The sequence below is a fragment of the Myotis lucifugus genome, unplaced genomic scaffold (genome assembly GCF_000147115.1).
Source record: "Myotis lucifugus unplaced genomic scaffold, Myoluc2.0 scaffold_18, whole genome shotgun sequence".
NCBI classification, from domain to species: domain Eukaryota; kingdom Metazoa; phylum Chordata; class Mammalia; order Chiroptera; family Vespertilionidae; genus Myotis; species Myotis lucifugus.
The window spans coordinates 1,811,986-1,830,207 of NW_005871066.1; the positions used below are offsets into that span (position 1 = coordinate 1,811,986).

Genomic DNA, 18,222 nt, shown 5'->3' on the forward strand with positions numbered 1-18,222 from the left:
ACCAGGGTTCCTTCCTTTGCTGTGGACATGGCCTTGTTTGCCCAACAGAACATTCAAAAAGTCACCTGAACACCCCTCCTCTGTGAGTCCCTTCTCCCCGAGAAATACTGCTGACGCCCCGTTAGGAGGCTCCCGGGGCCAGTCCTTTCGGAGCCTGTGGAAGCGGATCTGTCTAACCTCGGCGCTCATGGGGGTGCTTTCCGTCCACAGGAGATGGCCAATATTCTAGCCCAGAAGCAGCTGCGCTCCATCATCCTGACGGTGAGTCTCAGGAGCCGTGTCCGCGGGATCGGGGAGGTGGGCCGGTGCATGTGTATCTCCTCCTGCGGCCTTAGTCCTGCTTCGTTCTGTGACTCGCTTCTGTGGGGAGACAGGAGGAACCAGAAAGCAGGCAGCAAGGCGCTTACGGAAGTGGAATGAACAAGGCTTCCCACGGGAATGGCCTCTCTGGGTGGAGGGAGGGGTCTCTGTGTGCAGGGGGAGCAGAGGGCACGGGACATGCCCTGGCGCCTTGGCCCTCTAACCAAGGCGGTGTGCCTGAGACGAGGGGACCATGCAGAGAGCTGAGGATGCCGCCACAGGGTGTTCCTGCTCGCAGCGGGGGACAGACGGTGCACATGCGCTTAAGTGTGTTTGCCAGCGTCGCTCCCTACTCCTGCCGCTGACAGTGATCCCACTTCTGAATGGGGGAAAATTCCAGAAGCAACGCACACAGGCAAAGTACCCACCAGACCTGTGGTTAATTCACTGTGAGAGCTATGGGGAGATCCCACTGCCACCCCAGCGCAGTGAGTGAATTCCTGGGCATTGCTTCACTCGCCTGTTAACTGACAGTAAAATGCTTTAGAGAAAGAACATTCTGGCAGGAAGGGCCGGGGCCTCTCAGGGGGCGGGTTTATTACACTCACCATGGTGTTAGCTTTGCTACAACTTAGATGTAAGAAAATCGGGGGTTCTGTGACTTAAAAGGTTTATGAGCCCGGCCGGTGTGGCTCAGTGGTTAAGCGTTGACCCATGAACCAGGAGGTCACATTTTGATTCCCAGTCAGGGCACATGCCCAGGTTGTGGGTTCCATCCCCAGTGTGGGGTGTGCAGGAGGCAGGCAATCGATGATTCTCTCTCATCATTGATGTTCCTCTCTCTCTCCCTCTCTCTGAAATCAATAAAAACATTTTTTAAAAAAAGGTTTATGAGTTTGAGCTTATACAGTTTCTAATGGGGGAGCTAGCTGGAAATAAACACATCAGACCCTGAAATTTTACCATCATTTCCCTGGGCCCCTTTACAGAGAGAGACAGAAAAGGCGTCCATGGAGACTACTGAGTGTAAGCGTGACCAGAAACCTCGGTGGGAGAGAGGCCTTACGGGGAGGCTGTGAACGTGTGAAAACGAGTCCAATAGCAGGATCTCCTGAGGCCTTATCGGCTACTTGACTTTTAACTAGAGGCTGAAAGACGTGTGTGTGAGTGATTTCAGCGAGGAGTTCTGTAAGCCCGGCCACACACGCACACACGTGTGCACACACACACGCCCATTCCAATACAGTGAGGCCATTAACAATTAAAAACCTTATGAGGGCAAACAAAATAAATATTCTAGAACCCAAAGCCCATAGTAATAAGTACAATTTGTCATTGGGTTTGATGTTAAACATCCTGGCTGTCTACGATAAAGAGAAACATATGAGTGTAATTTTCATTGTTGGACCACAGAGGTACCCCCGTTCTTGAGGGATGACACACTTTCCCTCCTGGAACCGGAATCTGAACTGGGTGTCGCTGGGGCTTTAGAGTAGACGCCAGGTCCCAGAATGGCTTGTGGGAAATTTCGGGAGGTTTCCTAATACGGTGATTTTTCGCACTGGCTCTCAATACCCGCGGAAGCTGTAATGCTGAGGCACGGTTCAGTGAGGGTGTTTGGGGGGGCGAGGGGGGAGAGGCAGGGCTAGAAGTGAGGAATGGAGGTCTCGGCCTGTGGTTGACATCGCTATGGTGCCAGGGATGGGGCGGGTGGAGTGACGGTAGCCCCCATGTTTCAAAGATCAGCTTACCTCAGGGGGATTTCTTCGGTGAGGCTGTGATGGCCCAAAGCTCACGGTTGGCATTCTCTGGCAAGAAGCTGGCGTGAAGACACTTTGGAGTTGCTACTAAAATAGATACAGTAGCCATACACGTTAGCAGCCACACCCTTTGTCTTTTATTCTCAGTTATCATTGACATTCGGTAGTAGTTTGTATTGGTTTCATGTGTACAGCAAAGTGGTTAGGTAATCATATACATTGCAAAGTGATCCCCCAATATTTCCAGTCCCCACCTGGCACCATGCATAGTTGTTTCAGTGTTATTGATTATATTCCCTATGCTCTTCATCACACCCCGGGACTATTGTGTAACTACCATTTATACTTCTTACTCTCTTCACCTTTTTATCCAGCCCCCAGCCCCGCTCCCCGCTGGCAGCCATCAGTCTGTTCTCTGTATCTGAGTCTATTTCTATCTTGTTTGCCAGTTTATTTTGTCTTCTGGATTCCACATACGAGTGAAGTCACATGGCATTCTCTTTCTCTGATTTCTTTCACTCAGCACAGTGCCCTCTAGGGCAATCCATACTGTCTCAAGATTAGTACGGTGGTAAGATTAGACCACCTTCTGACACCACATACAGAATAAACCCCAAATGGAGTAAAGACTTAAATGTCAACACCCATAAACTTTGGGTATTGAATGATACTATGGATTCACATTCTGTTCTGGAGACTAAAGGATACGGGATTTTATTCTACTCTGCCATCCATTCCCTAGCTTCCCACCCCCTCACCTCCATAATTTTGGGTCTGTCACTTCCTTCCATCCCCCCCCCCTTCTTTAATTGGCTGTTTGGATGTGGCACTCAAGGCCAGGCTGTGGAGTTCAGTGCACGCCAGGCTGGGGCACCTGGAGAAAGTTCTTTCAGACAGCAAGGCATGGCGGGGCCTCGCATACCCAAAACACCTGGTGCGAATGGTCGTCTCCCGACATTTCCAGTCCTGTTTAAGGCAGCGCCGTGGTCTCTGCCAGAGAGGATGTATGTTAGGGTCCAGGGCTGAACCCCATTTCAGACCCAGCTCCGGGGGACCGAGGACAAAGGCCCACCTATTTAGGCTCATGCCATTCCTTTTATACGTGTTCCCTTTGGTGCTGTTTCTAAGAGGAGGTGTCCTTTTACTGTCAGTTGTTAACAGGCGAGTGAAGCAATGCCCAGGAATTCACTCACTGTGCTGGGGTGGCAGTGGGGGGCTCCCTATAGCTCTCACAGTGGATTAGCCACAGGTCTGGTAGGTACTTTGCCTGTGTGTGTCGCTTCTGGAATTTCCCCCATTCAGAAGTGGGATCACCTGTCAGCGGCAGGAGTAGGGAGCGATGCTGGCAAACACACTTAAGCGCATGTGCACCGTCTATCCCCCCCGCTGCGAGCAGGAACGCCCTGTGGCGGCATCCTCAGCTCTCTGCATGGTCCCCTCGTCTCAGGCACACCGCCTTGGTTAGAGGGCCAAGGTGCCAGGGCATGTCCCGTGCCCCTCTGCTCCCCCTGCACACAACACAGCAGGTCTTTTCCCAGTTTCCGGCCTAAAGATCTAGAAACCTTATTGGGCCCTGGAATGTAAAGGTGAGCTTCAAGGTCACCTTTGTCCTCTCCTTTCTTCTGAAGCGTAGTCCCACCAAACTAGGCCCCCCTGGCCTCCAAACGAAGACTTCTGAGGTTCTGCTTGGCGTAATGATGGGGGTTAACTTCTGAGGTTCTGCCTGGCATAGTGATGGGGTTAACTTCTGCTGTTTCCTTTTCTTTTCCCTTTGTGAATCCTCTCCCCAGCACGTCATCCGAGCGCAGCGGGCCATCAACAACGAAATGGCGCATCAGCTGTACGTGCTGCAGGTGCTCACCTTTAACCTCCTGGAGGACAGGATGATGACCAAGATGGACCCCCAGGACCAGGTGAGTGCTCATGGCCAGCAGCGCAGGCACACGGAGGCGAGAACGTGTCTTGGGCTTCTCCGAAACCAGGAGATTTTAGACGATCATATGATTGACTTATTGCCATCTCAGAACTTGGGGGAATGGATTGGAATTTCAGGTGAATCTAGGATCAGAACATAATGAATGGATTATTTCATTATGCTTCAAGTACATGCACACTCTTTCTTTCTTGGATCAGACAGCTTGACATCACGTGGCCATTGACCGTGGCCCTTGGCCCCCAGACCCTCAATGTAATAGCTTTGGTCAAGTTCCCAGACAACAGGGGCCACTAGGAGCTCTGTGTGACCTGAGCCTGCAGGTGGAGGAAGTGGCTTTCATTCTCCACTGCTCAGTCTGGAGCTGGGGCCCCAGGTCACCTGCTTTCAGGGCTCGCACGGGTGCTGGATGGCCACCTGCTGAAGTTCTCCTCAGGCCTCTGGTGGTTGTGCACGGAAGGTCGTGTCGCCCGCCCTCCAGCAGGCCCCGGGGGACTTAGGGCGTGAGGCAGAGTCTGGGGAGCAGCGGGAGCCCCGCTGTGCACATGCGCAGCTTCAGCAGCTCGGGAAGGAAACACTCGTCCTCGGCACGGGCGGGCCTGATGGGTCGCAGATGTGCCTGCACATGTGAAGTGTGTAACCGCCCGGGCTTCCTGCGTGGCGCGGGGCCATGTGGCTGAGCGTGACGGAGAGGCTGGGAGGGCCACCTCACGCGCCCAGACTCTTGGCCAGGCCGAGCGCTCCTCTCAGAGGCAGGGAGGGGACTGTCATTCACCACTTCTGGTGAAGCGGGCAAGGCATGTGAGTGCCAACAGCCTCCCTGTTAGAAACCCTGCCTTTTATTCATTTAGAATCTCTTTGTTATTATGGTAAAATATACATAAAATCGACCATTTTCACCATTTTATTTTATTTAAAAAAATATATTTTTACTGGTTTCAGAGAGGAAGGGAGAGGGAGAGAGAGATAGAAACATCAGTGATGAGAGAGAATCATTGATTGGCTGCCTCCTGAACGCCCCACACCAGGGATCAAGCCTGCAACCCAGGCATGTGCCTTGACCAGGAATCAAACTGTGACCTCCTGGTTCATAGATCAATACTCAGTCACTCCGGCCAGGCCATCTTCCCCATGTTAAAGTGTTTCTTTCTACAAAGGCACTCTAAGTGGAGTTAGGCATCCCTCGTCATCGGAATACTGTTCATAAACACTGTGTACCTCTCACTGTGCTTCTAACAGTACGTTACCCCTGGGTTCTCCAAGGTGGCTTCCTCCAGTCACACGCCTTCCATCATGCTGGGGCTCCTTTAAGAACTCCAGATCCTGGATAGAAGTTCTCCCAGGGACTTGGCTGGGGGAGCATGTGGCAGAGAGCCAGGGCGGCCCCGCAGGGGAGCGGCAGGCGAGGAGGAGTGTGCAGAGCCCACGTTCACAGCACCGATGTCTGTATCTGCCGCCGTTTCTCCTGGATGCGGTGATTCCAGGGGCCCTAGGGAGCAGGAACGTATGTCATGCCCCACAATGAAAGCGGCTCTTTCCTCCTCTTCTCCCCCAAACCCCACAGGCTCAGAGGGACATCATATTTGAACTTCGAAGAATCGCTTTTGACGCGGAGCCTGAGCCCAACGCGAGCAGCGGCAGCATGGAGAAGCGCAAGTCCATGTACACGCGGGACTACAAGAAACTCGGCTTCATCGTAAGTGCGCCCCACCCGCGAGGCCCGTCCTCCCAGCCGTGGGGTGGCCTCAGCCGCCGCTGACGTCCCTCCGAGCGTGTGGTCCGCTTGCGCCTTAGAATCATTTTCACATTTTCCAGATGTTTTGCTGGTTTAAACAGGATCATGTGCAAATCTCTGCTGGCTGTAGCGACGTGGAATAACTTGCACAAGTGTGACTAATACTGAGCTTGTTTATCCAGCCCAGATTAAGTGTAGCCACGCGCGCTGAGCCCGGAGGCCTCTCGACCTCATTCAAGCTTCATGAGGTGCTTAGGGCTCTATCTGGAATGAAGGTGGGGCGGGGGTGGCGACCGGCGACCGTGGGGTGGAATCCCTGGGTTAGAGATTGGGTTACTCACACACATCATTTCTTATCAGAATCGGACTGAAATCTCCTGAAATTCAAGCACAAGGAAATTGATGTAACAGATAATTTCCTAAAAGTTTTGTCTTGCTGTGAATGCTAATAAGACGTCTCTGAGATTTTTCTCTTTTCCAATCTGCAAATCAGAACACAGCTTGAACCGAGTGTGAATCTGCCTCACTCCCGAGTTTGCCACCATCACGTTTCTGTGTGGCCTTGAGCTGATTGAGCTCACATTCTGCAGGTGTGAAGTTGGGTTTCTATTTTGCCCTCCGTCATAAATGACAAAAAATGAGGTTTGGGCTCTAGTGATTATCAATCATCAGACATTATTTGATAATTGCAAGCACTCTTCCTTGAATACACACACACAAACACACACACACACACACACACATATTGATGTTATACACATTGACGTCATGCTTTATGCATTGTTTGGGAAACCTTGTCTTTCGTGGGAACGCTCTTTGCTTTTCATATCAGTTCACAGGTGCTGGTTTTCATTACGGAGCAGTTTTTCATTAGTTGGATGTATTACAGTTTCTTAGCCAAACCCTTTTTCTGTGTTTCAATGCTTTGAAATTACCATCAAGTCTATAATGAACATTGTTGCTGCCCTTTTCTGCACGTCCATGAGTGTACTACCAGGGTAAATGGGTGGGGCTGTCGTTTATACGGAACATAGTTATAAGGCTTCCGATGTTACCGGATTGCTTTGGGTATTTTCCACCTTAACCAGCAGTGGCTCAGAGACGATGTTTTTGAAACTCTCCGATGATGTCTGTTAAACTTAAAAACACATCTAACAGTCTGAGTTACTGTTTTCATAGTGGCAGTCTGAGCGCATCTTTTCTCATCGGAATACTTGTCAAATGTTGCCTTCACCTCTGCAGCATGCTTGGCAGAAGTATTCCATCATTTCTGTTCCACCACATCCTGTCTCAGTGGTGACATTACATTTGATCTTTTAGATGAATCTGTTACGTTTTGGTCTTAGAGTTTAGCAACCAGTTTCTGACTGGTGGGCCGGGTGAGAGTTTCCTGTGCTGGGTGTGTGGATGCTCAGGTGTGTGGGTGGCCCTGGCCCTGCTCACACCTACCTGCTTGTTGGCAGGGCCCGTTTTCCAGGGATTTAGCCAAGGGAATGTGGGTGGGGCTCACATTCGACCTCACCCCCAGTTCCTTCCAAGTTGCACCTTTGTGTGTTGAGCAAGGTGTGTCCAATCACCAGGGAAGCTTTGCAAACTCACCCCATCCTTCTTACCCTTAACTCCTATCACGGCCAGGGCACGTGCATTCCATTGCCTGAGTCAGTCCGCATGTCCCGGTGGGAGGTGCGCCTGAGTTATGCCATTTCACCTGCCTCCTTCAGCTACACCCTGGATTTCCAGTGCGTTTAAACCACGTGGAAAAATGCAAAATTCCAGCTCTTTACACCGACTGCTTCCTAGGCCCAGATCTTCTTGTGTCTCTACCCCAGTCCTGGTGGCTTTTGCAGGGGGGCAGCTGGATCCCAGAATGTTCAATGTCGTTTCTCCTCTGCCCGTATGTGAGGGACAGAGAAGGAGGGACAAACTGGGTGGGACTCGGGCTGTCTCAGGGTCTGGGATTATTTCAGATCCCTAAGGGTGTTCAGAACGGGGGTGGGTAGGAAGCCCCTCCTCATCACGCCTGGCCCTGTGTGAAGTCACCGATTTCCGGAGGCAGCTCACGCGCCGTCACATGACTGTTCTTTCCCCACAGTCCGTTTCTCGGTCTTACTCTCAGCGTTCCCCGAGTGTTCTGTTTCATACGTATTTTATGAAAAACAATGCATATTCTTAAAACTGGAAGTTCATTTGATGTACTTCTAAGGCCTTCACCACGTCTGAGGCCTCCTCTCTCAGGGCTTGAAAAGTGATTTTAGAAAAAGCAAAGACCTTGGGCAGAGAATAACCAAAAGAGCGTGTTGGTTTCCCTTGTTCTTCCTTGGCCTTTTTTTCAGTTTCATTGTTTAGTCTCTCCCATGTGCGAGTTGAGAAGTTGGAAAGACTAGTTAGCAATGGTTTCTAATTCCAGCGGCTCTGACCCACAGAGGCTTGTGCTGTTGAACAAGTGGGCCAACCAGAAATAGACAAGCCTCAGTGGAGGGAACCGCGGGCTGACGGCGCCACCTGGAGGCCGCCCTGCAGAAGCGCTGGGAGCGGTTGGGCTCAGTGTCTTGTCACAAAGCTCCCTGGGCAGAGCTCGGCTCTCACATCAGGAAGGGCCTGGCCTGCTAACTCCTCGCTGAGCTCCTCCCTGCCAGCTCCGTCAGCAGCATCTGAGGTTGGGATAATCTTTGGAAATGTTAAATGACAAGTGTGGGGAGTCGAGTGGGCCCAGATTTTAATTCTGTCTTTCCTGCTTCCCCTTGTACTTTTATGTCGTGGAGACGGCTTTTCCCCTTAAATCTCATGAACCAACCTCTGCCAGCTTCACACTTTTCTCCTGCAGCTTCCTGTCTCCAAGGAGTGAGCTAACCCTGGGGACCCAAGATTTCAAAGCACCAGGAAAAAAAATTAGGAAGGATTAATGCAGATTTACATTCAGATTTTTAAAGCGTTTTTCTACCTTTTTGAGTGACAGGAGATAACTACTCATCATTATGCAGGTATAATTATACATCTTTACAGATGCAGTGTTTGCTGTCACTCGCTATGTTTTTTCTGCAAAACAGATGGCAGGGAATGAGGTGAGATGCGTATTTGTACATCGCTTCCTCCATCTCCATCCTGGCCCCTGGTCCCAGACCACAGAAGGAAGCATCTTGTCTAAATGCTCCTAGAGTTCAGCCATCACCGTGACTGTGGCATCAGGATGGAGCTCGGGCCCTGGACTCAGGTCTCCCAGGGTTGATTCCTGGCTTTCCCACTCCCAGGCTGAGTGGCCTGGGCAAGTTACTTGACATTTTCATGTCTCGGTTTCTTCAACTCTAAAATGGGCATAAAGGTTATCTTTATCAATAGGTTTGTTGTGTGGATTAAATTAGTAGAACCTTGTAAATCAAACAGCACAGTGCCTGGCACCTAGGAAGCAGACTGTGAGTTCAGGTGATGATGACGTGACGGTTACTATTCATATTATTATTGGAACATTGCCCAGTGCCTGGTGACTCTGAGGCAGAGAGTGATGGGGGACTGTGGGAGCTGTCAGTGGCCCCAGGAGGATAGTGAGAAAGCATAGGGTTCAAGGGACCCTTAAAGAGGGAAGGAAGATGTGTGCTTGGGAAACTGCAGGTACTTGTCCTAGCCAGTGCTGACAGGGAGAGAGAGCTGGAGCTGGCTTTGCGAGTGCAGAGTGAGGGGCAGATTACAGAGAATTTTACATTCAGAGGAGTTTGAAATATAGCCATCCCTCGTTGTTCACTGAGTCCATATTTGCACATTCACCCACTCACTGAAATGTATTTGTAACCCACAGGTCAGGTGTTGGTGCTGTCATGGTCGTTTGCAGACACGCTCAGAGTGGCAGACAATGTGAGTTGCCCGACAGGCACACGAGGTCAGACAAGACGACACTCTGCCTTCGTGTCTTAGCTCTCCCATGTCCTCCTCACAGTCCGGCCAGGGCCACGTTGTTGGGAGTTTGGTGCTCAGGGCTGGTGATGTTGCAGTTTGGTCCTCAAGCCTCATGCTGAAGCGCTGACCAGTGCCCTGAGTGCCCAGGGCTGTGCAGTACCTAGTGGAGAAACTGTGGTAGGTGAGCTGAGTTCAGATGTGAGTTACAGTGCCGTTGCCTTGAGGTCAATGTTTATGAATCAACAACATATGGTCAGGAACAGGCCTTTGTGGAGAAACCCGTGTAAAACCAGGTCTGCACTGATCTGTTGACGGAAGTCTGTGACTGGAGGCTCCGAGGGCCCAGCCTTGTCCTTCCCCCCAGGAAGTGGTGCCCCAGGCCGATCATGCAGGGTGATGGTGACTTCGTAGAGCGTGGCTGCAGGAAACAGGAGACTGGGCTGCATTTGCCGTCCCTGGGAGCTCTCGGGAAGGGGTAAGCCATGGGGAAGAGGATCCGGCTGTCCTAGGACCCAGCCACGTGTCCTGTTTGTGACAAGCAGGGAAGAATAAGCCAACCTCACTGGCTCTCAGGCACGTGGGATGTGAGAGACTGCCTGCCAATCATTGGCATGGCTTAGGGCAGTCTGGGTTATTGTTCTACAATGAAAGTTTCTTTAAAATCACTCCACACAGAAGAGAACTCAGCCTGTAGTGGGTGTGGCTTATATTTCTGCATTATTCTTATCAGAACTTTCTCATAATGTCTTGTCACTGAGAATGAGATTTGGTTTCTTGAAGTCCAAAGACAGCATCTATAATAAAAGCATAATATGCTAATTAGACCGGACATCCTTCCGGGGTCCTTCCTTCTGGACAAAGCCGCAGTGGGCGGGGGCCGGGGGCCAGAGCCAAGGCCCTTGCACTAATTTCGTGCATCAGGCCTTTAGTTAGTAAGAATCTAGAATCTGTGTATGTGGATCACAGAGAGTAAAATATGACATTTACCTCATTTGAATAGTGTCCCTCTGCTGCTCACCCCCTCCCCATTCACAACAAGACGTTTCTGGAAACCACAGAGTAAAGAAGATTTTTAATAAAGTAAATTACTTTTCCCCACACAAATGGTTTAATAATCCAGATAGTATTCAAACCAAGCATTTTGCTTTCAAACAGTTAAAACCTGACCAGTGTGCCCAGCCCAGCCATCCCTTCCAGGGACCGTTGGGGGCATTTGGTGAAGGATTAGTAGTGACCGAGACCCCTGCACGGGACAGTCCCCATGAACTCATGTGCCTGTTCCCGGAACCGGATCTTCTATTTTCTGCCTCATTTTCGCTGTGCTCTGGTACTATCTTATCAGACACCCCCGTCCCTGTCTGAGATACAAAGCCCAGGTCCTAATCTCTTCTAGTCTTGCTCCATCCCTGTGTAACTGGGGGAGAAATCCCAGTCATTAGTGAAGCTGGAGCAGAATCAGCCACCAGATGGCGCCAAACCACAGGCATTGGCTTCCAACCAGACCCGCTGAGCTCAGAGGACCTGCCAGGGTGACACCCAGTTAGTTACCTCACAGTCAGGCTGATCAGCCAGCGGAGGGTCAAGTTGTAGGAAGAAGACAGGGGCCTAGGGAGTCCCACAGGGGGCTCGGTAGCCTCAACCCAGGCCCACGGGGGCGGGGAGCATCTGCAATGTCCAGCGGGCCTCCCTGCTGAGTGAGACGTGCCTGCTGCTCTTGGCTGATGAGTTGCTACCTAGTCCCCACATCTCCTGGCTCGTCCCCAGTTACCTTTCCCCAGGCTGTCCTGACAGTCCTGTATACGGGGCATCATCTGTGCACCTGGTACTTTCTTCTGTTGTAACATGGAAACACAGGGACGAACACACCGGAACAGGGAAATCCACATGAATATGGACAGTAGAGACCATCACATTTTGGGGGGTTACAAGATGCACAATGAAATTAGGTGACGGCAGTGACCTGGAGGGAAGGAGTGGTGATGGCATCTAAGGGAACTGGCGTTGTGGGGATGGACATGGACCACGCTGTCTGGGGAAATCAGCTGATTCTTGCTGTGTATTTCCCGTAAGTAGATCTTTGAGAAGCATGTTCAGCTCTGTTCTCTCAGCACCCACTGCTGGAGCTCTGTGTTCAGAGGTGTCGTTGAGACTGCTGTCTTGATGGTAGGGGTACTCGAGCCTCTTGAGCATTTTTTCCTTCCATCTCTGCCTTTCCTTTCCTCGAGCCAGAAAGCACTTTCCGTCGGCGGCTCCACCTGGATACAACCCTCCTGGTGCCCCAGGCCGGGCAGTGGCAGAACCCAAGCTCGAGAGCAGGTCTGGGCCCAGGTGCCCGGTGGGCTGTGAACACGGCCGGCGCTTCTTCCTATGCTTTGCGGTCGCTGCCCGGCCTCGGGGCTCTGCCCTGGTGAGCCCATGTCCCATGTCTGAGGAACCTGTGGTCATGCTGGCTCCTCTGGGCCTCGGGCAGGAGGGGCCGCAGCTGGTTCAGGACCCAGGAAGGACACGGTCACCTGCGTGTGTCCACAGCCATCCACCAGCTCCACGGGGGGGGTGGGGGGGGGCTTTATCCTCTTCCCTGAGCCTCTTCGTTCTTTTCCTTCCCCCCCAAGTAGTCGCCGTTGGGCAGTGCGTTCATGGCTCGGCATTCGGTGACGTGGCCTCGGGCGAGGAGGTGTTGGCAGGCGGCGCACCTGGACCAGACGGTCTGGGTCTGGGAGGAAGGAGGCTCTGAGCCGGGCGCTGTTCAGGGCGTGGGTCTCTAATTCTGGGCCTGGCATTTCGTCTGTGTAGGAAGACTGTCAAAACCTCCCCCAGAGGAAGGGACAGGCACCGTCTGAGAATAGCGCGGTTATGCAAGAACTGTCCCCACGGATCCATCTTGGCGCACTCCCTGGCGTGTGCATTTTGAAGGGGAGCCGCAGAGGCTGGCAGCTCTCGGCGAACCTGGGGAACCTGCAGACTCTCCATGGCGAGATGACTCGCTCCTGGGATGGTTCCAGGACAACTTGGAAGGGAAAGGGGTGCCTCCTAACCCTTGGCCTTTTCAGTATTCTTGCCCCTCGTCAAGTGCTTACCTAACTTTCCAACAAGATTTCTTTCTGCTGACCCATTGAACTCATCTCTGTTTTGAGAGGAGAGGGTATCGTGAAGGACCAAAGCAAAGACCCAGGAAGCTGCAGGCAGACCTGGGACCCCACGCCCCACTGGCCCACACACACTCTGTTTAGCACATTTCCTCTGCGGCTTTTCCCAGAATTCTGCTCCTTACCTGGCTGAGGTGGGACGATCAATTTCTTATCACTTCCAGGTGTCATCAGCAAACCTCAATAAAGTCATGGGTAGTGGCTACATCTCATTAAGTGATGGAACTATAATTCACTTAGGCGTCCTTCTGCATTCATAAGGATTTAAAAACATATATTACAAAATGATTCAATGAACATATTGTGTAGAACTATTTGTCCCCATTTAGGATTATTTCCTTAGCAGAGATAATTAGGCTCCTGTCAAAACATAAGGACATTTTTGAAACCCTCATTTATAGTTTTGTTTATTTGCACTTTCTATTTTAAAATTCTTCCTGCTTTCCACGAATTGGGTTATTATTCATGTTGTTTCTAACCACCTTATTTGAATTTTTGTGTTTTTTAAATGAAGGATTCTAATTCTGAGAGTAGGACATACTTGTTGCACAGAATTGGGAAATGTAGATAACCAAGATGACTTTGATAAAAGCCAGCCTTATTCCCTTATAGATATGAAATGTTGGTATGGCATTGGTGCATATCTTTTCAGATATTTTCTAGTGATTTGTGATGGACTGAAACATATTTAGAAGTGCCAACAGAAGCAGGTTGGTTTGGGTGAATGTTTGAGTCTGGGTTTGCTGTAATGTTACCCTATAGGAAGTATGGTTTCCCGGGCTGTTTTAGGGTTGTTGCCTTCACTGAGCAATTCATAAGGACCTGTATCGACAGGTGTCTGTAGTTGTAATACTATTGCCTGGAGTCAGACCACCTCAGTGGCCACAGAGAGTATCCAAACTCCGTCTCCCCACATCTTTGACCTCTGAACCACACATACATAGAGCAGACTCAAAGCAACCAAGTTAGACAAGAGGTCTGAACAGCAGCCCAGACACAGTTTGCAGTTCAAGGCCAGTCAAGAAAATTACCTGATAAAACAAAGAAACAATGCTCATCAGAGAAAAACCAGAGAATCCAGAATCTCCACAGCTTCACGTTCATCATGTCTGGAACACAACCCCCAACCTCCTAAAAGATGAAGAATGAAGAAAAAAATCTATCAGATCCAACTCCAAGATGAACCAGGCACTGAAACTAATGCACAAGGAGTTTAAAACAACCAAGAAAACTACCCACAATGAAAAAAGGCAAACTGTGTTTTTAACGAAGGAAATCTTAGCAGGAAAAATTAGAAGTCTTAGTAGGGAAATAAATACCATAGGAAAGAACCAAATGGAAATTCTAGAAATGGAAAATACAGTTTCTGAAATTCCCACTATATATAACCTTTTGTAAATGTATTATTACTAGTATTACACATAAGAACAAAGGTGAGGGCCCAGCCAGTGTGGCTCAGTAGTTGAGCATCCACCCATGAACCAGGAGGTCAAGGTTTGATTCCCAGTCAGGACACATGCCCAGGTTTCAGGCTCAATCTCCAGTAGGGGGTATGCAGGAGGCAGCTGATCAATGATTCCCTCTCATCATGATGTTTCCATCCCTCTCTCCCTCTCCCTTCCTCTCTCTAATCAATAAAAACATATTTTTTAAGAAGAGCAAAGGTGAGGCATTTTGCTCTCATTTTCTTACACCTTTATTGATGGCATAGAAGCTGATAGGGAAATTCCACCCATCTTTTCACCTTCACCCCTTACTCTCCTTACCCTCGAGGGAAGACACGGTTCTGGAGTGGGAGTGTCCAGCTCGGCCCCAGGCCTTCTCTCTCTTCCCTGCCACGCCTGCACTTTATGTGCATTTTCACGGCCACTTCCACAGAGCAGATTCCAGTTCCCTCCTTACTTATCTCTCCCCTGACAGCTCCTCATTCAGGTCAGCTTCTAGGTCTTCCCGGTCTCCTTCCCTCGCAGGAGTTGGATGAAGGTGTCCTGAGTAATGAAGCGTTTGAGTCCTGTCCCCATTGCTGCCCCCCGCCCCCCGTCCTTTTCTCCTAATTGTCCTGTCTGCATGGCTAATGCTGTAGGTGATCTGTAAGACATGACACTGATTTCCGAAGCAGCTAATTTACTGGGGACACTGGCAGAGTGTCGGCCATTGGGCCTTGTAGCCAGGCTTTCTCTGTGTGAGACACACTTAATGGCTGTAGAAATGAGAGTGCCCATCCCTGTACACAGGCCTGTCCTTCCTCCTGGGCCCCTCCCTCCTGTGCTGGTGCCGTATGCCGCACCAGCAGCTTCCCTTTGTTAGTCCTCCTGGGCAGTCTGTGCGTGTCCATTTCTGAAACATTCGCTTCACCTAGGGCCATAGATGTGCGTCTGCACACCGGCCGCTTGCCTACATGCAGCCCGTTCGTTGTATTCTAAACCCAGCTTCCGTGTGGTGGCCCTTCGCCACATTTATTTTGTGGAGCTTTGAAGGAAAATAAAAAGAATGTACCTCAATGTGAGCCTCTTTCTGGATCCCTACCCCAGAGGGAGAGAATGAGGGGTGCTGCGTGGATGTGTCCTAGGCCAGGGCCTCTCCTCGGCTGTGACATGCTCTCCTCTTCCCATTTCACAGGCAGCTTGTGACATAGATGTGCTCCCTACGCCCCCCCCCACCCCGGTTTCACGTCTGAAGATGCCGAGGGTGAATACTGAGGTGGCACCGGGATTTGGTGGTGATCTCGTCTCGTGCCCAAGCTGCTGTGGTTTGGCGCGGAGATGAAGGAACTCAGGAATGCAGATGAGAAAGGGGGGGCAGAGCAAGAGGGCTTGAGCTGCCCGGGAATGACTTTTAACCTTTCCCACGGAGAAGGCGCATGGGGGTCCCCCGTTAGATACTCCCCGCCTGTGGCCCAAGGACTCTTAGACGCTGCCTCCTTCCCTCTCACTCGCAGGGAGCACTGGAGGGCAGTAGCTATGGGATTGTTACATGAATTGACCCCAAGGGTTGGCCAGCGTGTAAAACACACCCGTGCATGAGACGCATGGCCCATGTTAACTACCTGGAGGGTGAGAAGCTCCTCTGTACTGTGCTGCGCTGCTTGCCTCACCCCCACCAGGGGGCAGCATCTTCACACAGTTTCCTACCGACTGGCCATGGGGGAATGGGCAGTGCCTCCTCAAAGCTCAGACCAAACCCTGTCACTCTTCACCTCTTACCCTCTGATCCTGGCCACCCAATCTTCACTGGGCAAAGTGAATGCAAACCAGTGTTCAGCGGTTCTTTTTGTTGGAGGAGGAGGGCAGTGAGAGGGAGGACCTGCACCTTGTATGTTGGCCTCCACATGAAAATACTGGTACTTCATGTGAACGGATGTGTTGTGTGTATGCAGAGGTCTTTCTGCTACTTGCCAGGGCTGCGATGCTCAGTGTATGTCTCAACCACAAATTAAACCTTATTTTCCTAAAGAAACAAGGGCGGTGATTGGAAAGCTCTTTATGTAAGACCTGCCGTCCAGCGTGCTGACTTCAGTCAGCTGACCTGCCTTCACACCCCAGTGTAGGCTCTGCTAGGCTGTGTGACCTCGGGCAAATTATGTAACCTCTCTGTACACCACATCCTCCCTGCAGCGCGAGGGTTAACATGCATTCCTGCTTTCTTTCATCCAACAGACGGGTTCTGAGGATTCCTTCACAGGTGGGACTTGGCATGGTGCTCTGGGTGCCATGCTCTCCATGTATGCCTCCCAGGTCAGCTTCCTGTCGATGGCCTCTAGCTCCTGTAAGGTTGTGTTTCCGTCAGAGCCATGGCCGACCCAGGGTAATAAACCTGGGAGACAGAGTCGAGATGATTGAAGCTGTGAAGAGTGACTTAGGAGTCATCCCCAGCGTCTTGGGGACCAGCCACCCCAAGGCGGTGAGGCTAAGTGAGGCCACTCACAGTGAGAGGCTGCAGGATCCGGGGCTGCCCGTGCGCTGTCCTGATGGAACGAGGCTGCAGACGCGGGCGCTGTGGGCGTCATTTCAGGGGCTGCCTCGGTGTCTCGGGCAGACGCGGTTCCGTGGCGGGAAGCTGGCTTCCATCTCACTGTGTGCTGACCTCTCCTCGCCGTGGAATTAACAGGCCGTCCCCACGGAGGGAGTGCCGTTCCCGGGCCGGCGCCTGGAGCGTGTCTCACCCAGGGGACCTGGGGGGCACGGGTAGGCCCGAGTGCCTGTGACATTTAAGCTCAGTTGCCTGGTGCTGGATCATGAAAACTCCAACGTGGTCCCCAGACAGCTGCTCAGACAGATGGCCGATGGGCTCCGAGGCGCAGGCTGACGTGTCCACAGCCCAGGGGCAAACCGACCCCTTTCTCTTCACTCCAGCACCTGGGCTGGCTGTTTAGGGAAAAAGAAAAACACATTTTAATTCGTTTTCCAGCCAGAGCTACTGTGGGGCTCGATTTTTGGTGGTTAAACTAGACATCTACATAGATTTCCCCCAACCCCAAGCCCCTTGAACAAGGTCCCAGTGGACCCCGTCCTTCTCATGGTTTCCTGTTGTATATGGACGAACAAAAACCAAGCTGACGGACAGGTACTCGTAGGCAAAAGAAGCGGGAGGGGATTGAGCATGGAATGGATAATACTCATTTGCTTGAGATGCATAAAATAAATCGAATGGGGAGGGGTACGGATTTAACACCTGCCCCCAATCATGGTTTCCTTTACTAATTAAGGAAGTCAGCGCGGTGGGTCAGACAGCAGCGGGCTGAGCGTCGGCGACCTGCCAGTAGTCACTCAGGTGTGACACAGACACAAGCCAGATGGCTGAGTTTGACCAGAAGACGGGCAGGCAGGACCCTGCTGTCAGTTAGTGATCCCCGGAGTCCCAGGAGGCTGGGCCAGGCCCCTGCTGGGGTTCATCTTCCTTCAACAGGAAAGCCCTCAGAGCAGGTGCAGAGTTGTGCACTTGGGTTTGGGGTGGGGTTCTCAGATGAGCCCACAGGAGAGAGAGGCCCCTGTAAGAGGAAAGCTTTCTCTTCTCTAAACAAGTCTGGGGTTTAACAAGCCGTCAATGAAGAAGGAGCTGCCTCCATAGCTCACTATTGTAAATAACGGGGCATTGGGCTTCCCTTCCTGCCTGATGAAGTCGTGAACGGGTAGGGAGAGGAATAGGCTGGTCTTGGTGCTGCCTTGTGGATACAGGTCAGAGAGGAAATGAAAGGAGGGATGCATTACAATGTCTCACTCGGTCTTTCTTATGCAAAAAGAAGTGCCAGGAAAGCACTTACTCCATATTGAGAGTCAAGTTCTTCTCCAAAATATCCCAAGTGGCTCAGAAGAGGATTTCAGCATGAAACGCTCTTTGTTTTTAATTAAAATATAGAAAATTCTCTCTCCCCTCAAATCCTTTATGCAGTTTTGAAGGAGAGGAGACACAGAAAGGAAGTCTGCAGGAAAAGCCATCTGAAATTAAAGCTCTCCCCATGCA

The 18,222-nt window shown here is 51.2% G+C and overlaps 1 protein-coding gene across 1 annotated transcript in view; it reads left to right on the forward strand.

Annotated features, from left to right (window-relative positions):
* Positions 1 to 18,222, forward strand: part of ELMO1 (engulfment and cell motility 1) — a 315,463-nt gene that overhangs the window by 92,552 nt on the left and 204,689 nt on the right. The window contains exons 11-13 of the mRNA XM_006085322.3: positions 211 to 261; positions 3,851 to 3,973; positions 5,558 to 5,689. Of these exons, the coding sequence (XP_006085384.1) occupies positions 211 to 261; positions 3,851 to 3,973; positions 5,558 to 5,689 (306 nt within the window). The remainder of the gene's footprint in view (positions 1 to 210; positions 262 to 3,850; positions 3,974 to 5,557; positions 5,690 to 18,222) is intronic.